The sequence below is a fragment of the Cucurbita maxima genome, unplaced genomic scaffold, assembly GCF_002738345.1.
Source record: "Cucurbita maxima cultivar Rimu unplaced genomic scaffold, Cmax_1.0 Cma_Scf00007, whole genome shotgun sequence".
NCBI lineage: Eukaryota > Viridiplantae > Streptophyta > Magnoliopsida > Cucurbitales > Cucurbitaceae > Cucurbita > Cucurbita maxima.
The window spans coordinates 3,234,172-3,242,058 of NW_019272023.1; the positions used below are offsets into that span (position 1 = coordinate 3,234,172).

Below are 7,887 nucleotides of genomic sequence, written 5' to 3' on the forward strand. Positions count from 1 at the left end.
TTTTTTTTTTTTTTTTTTTTGGCGCCGTTTGATGTGTATTTGAAGGTCGTTTAAACTTTTATTTTTGTATTTAAGTAACTTTTTTTGTAGTTGAGTGTTCTATTTAGTTGTGCATCTTCTCAAAATGGTTAGTGAATATTATTATGAAATTGGAACTTGACCGGAAAAGTAGCCATGTTTGTTAACTATTTTGTTGTAGTTGGAATAATGCATATCGAAGACTAGTAGTTCTTTGGTTCATCCTGGTTCTAGAACAGTAGTGTTTGGGTCTCCTAAGAATTAGTGAACTAGTCATGGTCAAGCCAAGGGTCTGTGTAGAGAATCTGTTGTAAAGTTTTCCTTCTGTTCTAGCGTCTGATTTCCTGATTACGTGTAGTTACTCCATTCAATTATATAATATATGCCTGAACGTGTGGTTATATAGTATCACATGCTAGCTGATTTAGGTCTTTTTTCTCTCCTTTTATGACATTTTACAGTCGTCCTTGGATTTGCTATTGGATCCTGCATTCTATTGCTCTACTTGGTGACTCTGTAGATGCTGAACTGGAGACTAGGGCCATCGACTTTCTTAATCGTTGTCAAGTATGGTCATTCTACCTCTTCTTGTTTGCACCATATATAAACAAATCATTCTTACGTTTGGAATCCTTCTGCCTGTGGACTTACTAACTGAGGATCCTTGAAAGATTATTATTATCATATTAGTCTTTATCGCCTTCCCTCTTCTATTCCGGCTTTCAAGTCTTTATTTTTTTTTGTTCTTATGTTTGCAGGACCCAGATGGTGGATATGGAGGAGGACCTGGACAGGCAAGTCAATTTCATATTGATTTCTATGGCAAAATTATGCTGTTGTTAGTATGTGATAGTTACATAATTTCAGTTACCCGAGGGCTTGAAAGGAACGGACTCTTTTGGTAACAATGCAATGTTTTTTTTTTTCTTATTGAAAAAATAAAAGCGGCAATGTGAATGTACTAGTTAAAGATCCATATATTTGTTCAACTTGAGGTACTTGTTCGCTATTCGATGTCAAAATTTAAGAGTTCCTGACTATTACTTGTTGAAAAGTCAGGTGGAAATGTTTAGCACTGAAACCACTCGGGAATGATGGGGTTTTGAGTATAAGATAATTTTTCAATCACTGTGTTGTTATAGTATTTTCTGCATATATTATGCAACTTAACGCATTAGTCTTGTGAGGAGTTAATTAGTATAATGCTTCCAAGATTCTTCCTTACTACAAACATATGCCTTATTGTATGTTCTGTGTGCATGCCTGTCACTTGTCAGACCTACTGAGAAGTCGTGTATGTGATGGAAGCTGAGAAAGATGTATAGAAGGGTAGCAAATACTTGTAGTAGACTAAGAATTGTTATAAAGTACCAAAATTTGAGAGGATTTGAGCACGACCCTCCAAATTGGACTTTTAGCCTTGCAATGACTTTTGTAAAGTAATTGGTTGTTTAAAGATTCTGCTAAATTGAAGTTTGCTTATGAAGGTAGAAACTGAGAAGGAAATGCAGATTGAGGAAAAAAAACTTCTAGTTCAAGTATAATCAGCAAGTATCAAATATTGAGAGGACTGGAGCTCTCCTTTCTCCAAGGAGTTATCTAGATTTATATTACCCCCCCCAGACTAGTTGCTACTGAAAACCAAACTAAATCTTTTCTTACAAGCTAAACCTTAATTTGATCACATTCCTTGCCCAACTCCAAGCATTACATTTTTTGTTCTTTAAATCATGTAAATCTGCACAATTATAATATATTCAGTTTTCTATTCTACAGTCAATATAGTTAAATGTATTAATACCTGTGGGTTCATTAACTTTTCGGTTTTCTACAGTTACCTCACCTAGCAACAACTTATGCTGCAGTGAATTCACTTGTCACATTGGGGAGTCATATAGCTTTGTCGTCAATTAATAGGTGGTCAGTTTATGATCAGGGGATCAATTACTTTTCTGAGTAATTTTGCAGTGATGTGACATTATCATTGAAACATCTTTCAGACATAAACTATACACGTTTTTGCTGAAGATGAAACAACCTAGCGGAGGCTTCAGGTATCGAGTCAATCCCTAATAACTCATCCTTAGTTATGATTCCATTTTCTTTTCATGTCTTTCTAGAAAATGTCTTGGCTTCTTGGGTCAAAATTGCAACACTAAATTCATCGTTCAAGAATTGATTTGTGATTCTTTGGTTGAATTTTTCTTTTCTTTAATATTGTCCATCGCTGGGTTTTTTTTTTTCAGGATGCATGACCAAGGAGAAATAGACGTTCGTGCTTGCTACACTGCAATTTCTGTAAGTTTGCATCTTATTGTGGGATGTAATTGTGTTGCATTGTTCATGTGCATGTGCATGCAAGTTTCAGTTATTTGAGACAATTGCATGCTTTCATGCCTTTGAAGTTGAAAATGGCTTATTGTAGCATGGATATAGACAATACATATACTACATTTTTATTTTATTTGCCGAAGTGATCATTCATGAATCACGATTCATCCAATGGGTATAGTCCTAGGACTTTATCAATGATGGCGTTAAGAATTTAGGTTCTAGCTGAACATTGTTGATGAAGAGACTCATTCTTGTGATGAGGTAATGTCCATTGTTTCAATGTTAATTTTTTTCCCTTTAGTTACTGAAACAAGTGCAGCAAGTAACATTAATATAGTTATTTTTTTTTCTTTTCTTTTATTCTTTTTCCAGTTTAAATCACATTTGGATCTTTATACTTTAACTTTAAGAATTATTCCATTTGGTGAACTTTCAAATATTTATTTTAGTTCTTGAACTGAAAAAAGGCATTTTGGTCATTGCTATTATTCACCTACCTCAACCAGACTATGTGGCTTGGATATATGCCCATGGCAACATATTATTGTACATTCGTAATCATGTTTTCCTTGCTTAAACAATCAACAACAAATATATCGGAGATAACCACCCAGCTTCAAGGACTAAAATAAACATTTTGAAAGTTTGAATAATAAAATGACCAAAACTTGAAAATCCGGGGTAAGATACTGGATTTATATCTTTGTTTTTTATTTGTTAATTGTCAGGCGTAATGTGTTAATTGTTTTGTGTATTCTCAATTTTCTTATGTATGAAACGTCAGCCTTCTTTTTTTTTCTTTTTTCTTTCTTTTCAAATACAATATTCCATGATTTTGATGACTCAAAACTTCTTCTTCCTTTCAGGTTGCCAGTATATTGAACATCTTGGATGAGGAACTAGTTCAAAATGTTGGAAACTACATTCTAAGGTTGGTTCCTAGAACTCATTAGTGTTTGCATGCGTGTATGTTTGTGGGGTTTGTGATGGACCTGTAGACTTCTAGTTTTTCTCTTTTTTTTGGAACAACTGAGAAACAAGAATAGAGTAAATCCTGACCACCTCCTCTTGTTCTCAGTGATCATCTTTTTAAGAAGGAAAAGAAGATTCTGTAGCAGCTAGCTAGAGCATTAATTTTTTGACACTTGTGGATTGGAAAAAATTGGGGAGTCTTTCTCAGTTTAGAAGAGCCATCGCCCTTGCTTTGGAAAACCTCATTTTTTTTGCTCTTGATGCAAGTTTTGTACATGTTTTTGTAATTATGGTTCAAGTTCTATTTATGCCAAGTCGAAAAGCTTTTTGTAATCTTTTTTATGTCATGAAGCTTTGGTGTTTTTCCCTTCCCTTTTGGAATGTCATTTATTCAATCCAGTTAATTTCTTATCTAAAAGGAACCAAGTGCAACTGGGAACTTTGGTTGTTGTAATTTGGCTGTACAATAAAAATCTACAGTTTTCATGATACTCTAAGTCAGTCGTTGTGGACATGAAACTGTGGAGCATAGGAGCTGTTTCCCACTGGATGCCCGTGACTGATAGATAAAGTTGAATATAGAGTTACACTTTGTGCAGACTGCCTCTGCGCAGTGGATCTAAGTCACAGTGGTCGATTGAAAACCTTAAACGAGCCAAAAATCTGATGGAAGTAAATTTTTTAGCAGCTATTGAAAATCTGCCACAGTTCAAAATTACTATTTTGGCTTGGGTAGCTATTCCAGTTTTTTTTATAAAAAAAATCTCCAAATTTGGCTTGTTGAAAGAGTGAGATGGACAAGTGACAAGTTCTGATATGTGTTCTGCTGTATATAGTTTCTTGCAGACTTGTTAAATCAGAGTCCGTAATGTTTTCTATTCATTAAACTATCTGCGACTAACTACTGCTAAGTTTCTGTGCAGTTGTCAAACTTTTGAAGGTGGTATTGCCGGAGAACCTGGATCTGAAGCTCATGGTGGGTATGTTTCTGCTTTTCTTCATTTGATCTTGTTGGATGCTAAGTTCTACATTCAGTGGGATGATCAAAAAATTATATGATTGTTTTGTTTGTGTAATGACTATATAATTTGAACTTTCACAAATCATGGAAGTGGAGGGTACCAGTTTTTAAATGCTCAACACTAAGAATATTTTTTCATGTGCTCATGAATAACTTTTTTTTTTTGTGTGTGCATAATTGATGTATCGACCTGATCAGGTACACTTTCTGTGGTCTGGCTACTATGATTCTGATCAATGAGGTTCACCGGTTGGACTTGCGGAGTTTAGTTGTAAGACTGCGCTGAGGAAAATTAATCGTCATTGCTAATCCTTTCCTTTATTTGTATCAAGAGCATGTCTTTTGTCTTCAATGCTACATGGTACATAACAGAAACCTCTCTTCTGTTTACATTAGGAGTGGGTGGTGTTTCGTCAAGCTGGTTTAGAGTGTGGATTTCAGGGGAGAACAAATAAGTTGGTGGATGGCTGCTATTCTTTCTGGCAGGTTAGGTTCGGGATTGTTTGATTCAGTGTTCCTTGAGTTTTCATTTCATTAATGTATGACAACAGGGAGGTGTTTGCTCGCTATTACAACGATTAAGTTTGGACATTGATGAGCAATCAGTTCAACCTGATGCTCAAGAAGTAGGCTCTTCCTTTGATGGCCTATCTACCGGTATGCCGTCAGTTTTCTTCTTTTGTTTTAAGATAACCACATATATTTCAAATTTTACCACGATGCTCAAGAATAAGACATCTTAAAAGTAAAACAACATCATCTCACCTTTTTCTTGGAAAAAAATTAGCTTGTCCTCTTCCAGCCAAATAGCGCAACACAAATTTGGAACTAAACAGTTTCAAAAATATTTCTTGCTTCATTCATAAATTTCCCAAATGAATAAAGACTAGACATTTCTTAATAGTTAATTTGCATCAAATCCAGAGGTAAGTTTACACCTTAGCTACGGTTCATCTGCCTCATGCTATTTTGTTAAAACATCCCAAATTGACAAAGAATAAACATTTATTAGGAGTTGGCATATGATTGAAGTATGAAATTTACACCATAGCTTTGATTCACAACTTGTTTTCTTGTTTATACCTATGACTTCATTCTTAACTAAATTAATCTAGTGATATATATTCTTCTGAGTAGGTGCGGGTACTTCTCAAAAGGTTAACTTTAATGATATTGGTTATGAATTTATCAAGAAGCGTCCAAGTAGTCAACCTCTTTTCAACAGCTTAGCTTTGCAGCAATACATACTTCTGTGTGCACAGGTACACCTTATAGAGTTATTTCATATTACTAACTCGATAATTTGTTAGACTTTTGCATATAGTTCTTATTTTCATATGGGTAGTGTTCATGTCCAATAGAATATTCAAAATGTTGCAGTTTTGAAATTAATTCGAGAATCATAAGTAATTGACTGATCATCTCTGAAGATGAATGATCATTTTATGAAACATTGAATGGCACTAGTACTCGTTGAGTCCTCCCATTCCAGATGACATTCATCAAATATTCAATGGTGCATTTTTGAAAACAATAATGAGATATTTACTTGGTAATAATTTTATGTTTTGCTTGCTGCAATAATTATTTGTTTCGCCAAATATTGACAATCTTGTTATCTGAAAACAACCGTCGATAGTCCAAGGCCTCTCTTTGTGTGTATTCCCATTTGCACAGTTTGATTTTGATCAGTCCTTGGATGCAGGTACCGGAGGGCGGACTAAGAGACAAACCTGGGAAGCCAAAAGACTACTACCACACGTGTTATTGCTTGAGTGGCCTCTCATTGTGTCAGTATAGCATGTCGATGGAAGATTCTCCACCAGTTCCCCGGGCAGTAACAGGCCCCTATTCCAACCTCCTGGAGCCTATCCATCCACTATACAATGTTGTCTTTGAACGTTCCATTGAAGCACTTGATTTCTTTAGGGGGAAATAGGTAAACTCTTCCCCTTCACCTCTGCGTAGCAATAGCATATTGTCATACTCGTAATACCTTAAAACTCACGTGGCTGTCTACTCTTCCTTTTTCTTTATCGAATTTATCGTGTATGCATAATGATCCAGGATTTAATTAGCCTATCTCATGGTTTCAAGTTTTGTCTCCCCTTGTATTTGTGAGTGTCCGAGTTAGCTTGCATGCACCTTCACTATTTTCACAGTGCAACTGCCGGTCCTTACTACATTTTGTCGACTATGAAACTCGTAGGGTATTAAATCTTAGGTAGATAATTGCCTTGACTTGAATTCACTCTCTCTAAGTTCTTCAGCATCTCAATGTCAACTTTAACCATATCTCCATCAAGCTTAGTTAATCATAGCCATGGAGAAGGAACTTTGCTTGTTAACTATTTTCATTTACCATTGGTGCCAAGAGGCTAAAGCTACTCCTTGTAATGTTAGCTTATCTCAAAAGGAAATTAGGATCAAATTGCACTAAAAAAACAAAATAATTAGCAAACTTGTGCAGAATCATTCTTGAAGACGGTTATGAAGATCTTGTCCTATTCCAAAACAGTTCGTATCCTAAATTTACGAATCGTTTTGGAAAAGAGACAATGAAAAGAATCTTACTTAACTTGAGCTTTTCATTTTTAGTATATATTTAAGAGACGGTAGCAGGTTGAAGGAAGTTAGAGATGTTTAGTATTTGGAATTTTTCCTTGCATAGAACTAGCCGTACAGCTCAGTCGAAGGCTAGGATGCCCATTACTCCCATGTGTTGTAATATGCTCTAACTGTGAGCCTAAGATTACAAAATCCTATCAACTCAGTTCTTGGCTTTGTTCCCATTTGGTAAGCTTATTAAAGACTTCAAGGAGACAGTTTTCTGAGGGATCTGTTCAAGCAAGGTCATATCTATAGGGAAAAAAATGCATCACTATCCTATTATATTTAGCATCATGCCTAGATTTTCAACTCCTTCGTTCGATCGAATCAACAAAAGCAGGATTAGTATAGACGTCACTCTAGAGTGTCGTTTTGTTTTAAACATTTAGAGCTCAAGATTAGGAATGAATCAAACTAATGATCTTTCTACATTATAGAGGTTTGAAGCTGCTCCAAAAGCTTAGTTATTTTGCTTCTTTCCCTTTTCTATCATCTTCTGCTTAGGACAATTTGTATCTATCATTGTGCTTGATCTTTACTTTTTCTGATAAGAATGTTGTGTTCATGGTTACATTTTTCTTATGCTCTTCTTCAAAATCTAACATTTCCAATGCAATTTGGATCAGTAAAAGGAAAGAAGAAATGAAATGGAACTCTTGGAATTTGGTGAATCTGAAATGGATTTCGATGAAATTGAAGGCAAGATTCAGTCAGGAAAAACAGGCTTATTCCAACATAACCAAGTGTATTATTAAAACAAGTTTCATCTTTGCAGGATTGATTGACTTCTAAACGTGCCCCTAGAGCTTCCAGTGCAGAATGGTGGCCACATCCTTCACCTAACAAAGAAAGAGTAACATTTTGGTAGAGTAAAAAGGTGAAAAGTAAAAAGTAAAACCAAAAAAAAAAAAAAAAAAAAAAAAAAAAAAATC

At 35.1% G+C, this 7,887-nt stretch overlaps 2 protein-coding genes across 4 annotated transcripts in view; one reads left to right on the forward strand and one right to left on the reverse strand.

Moving 5' to 3' along the window:
- The window catches only part of LOC111481524 (protein farnesyltransferase subunit beta), a 7,197-nt gene extending 745 nt beyond the window's left edge, over window positions 1-6,452 (forward strand). The window contains exons 3-14 of the mRNA XM_023126982.1: window positions 480-585; window positions 777-812; window positions 1,853-1,935; window positions 2,019-2,072; window positions 2,265-2,316; window positions 3,219-3,283; window positions 4,248-4,304; window positions 4,544-4,616; window positions 4,742-4,831; window positions 4,897-5,002; window positions 5,483-5,607; window positions 6,051-6,452. Of these exons, the coding sequence (XP_022982750.1) occupies window positions 480-585; window positions 777-812; window positions 1,853-1,935; window positions 2,019-2,072; window positions 2,265-2,316; window positions 3,219-3,283; window positions 4,248-4,304; window positions 4,544-4,616; window positions 4,742-4,831; window positions 4,897-5,002; window positions 5,483-5,607; window positions 6,051-6,284 (1,081 nt within the window). The 3' untranslated portion in view covers window positions 6,285-6,452. The remainder of the gene's footprint in view (window positions 1-479; window positions 586-776; window positions 813-1,852; window positions 1,936-2,018; window positions 2,073-2,264; window positions 2,317-3,218; window positions 3,284-4,247; window positions 4,305-4,543; window positions 4,617-4,741; window positions 4,832-4,896; window positions 5,003-5,482; window positions 5,608-6,050) is intronic.
- A 1,165-nt stretch (window positions 6,453-7,617) lies between these two features.
- The window catches only part of LOC111481525 (carbonic anhydrase 2-like), a 3,609-nt gene continuing 3,339 nt past the window's right edge, over window positions 7,618-7,887 (reverse strand). For all 3 annotated transcript variants that reach the window (XR_002718066.1, XM_023126983.1, XM_023126984.1), the window contains exon 10: window positions 7,618-7,794. Coding sequence is in view for 1 of the 3 variants with exons in the window: in XM_023126983.1 (XP_022982751.1) it covers window positions 7,756-7,794 (39 nt within the window). In the remaining 2 variants the exon portion in view is untranslated. The remainder of the gene's footprint in view (window positions 7,795-7,887) is intronic.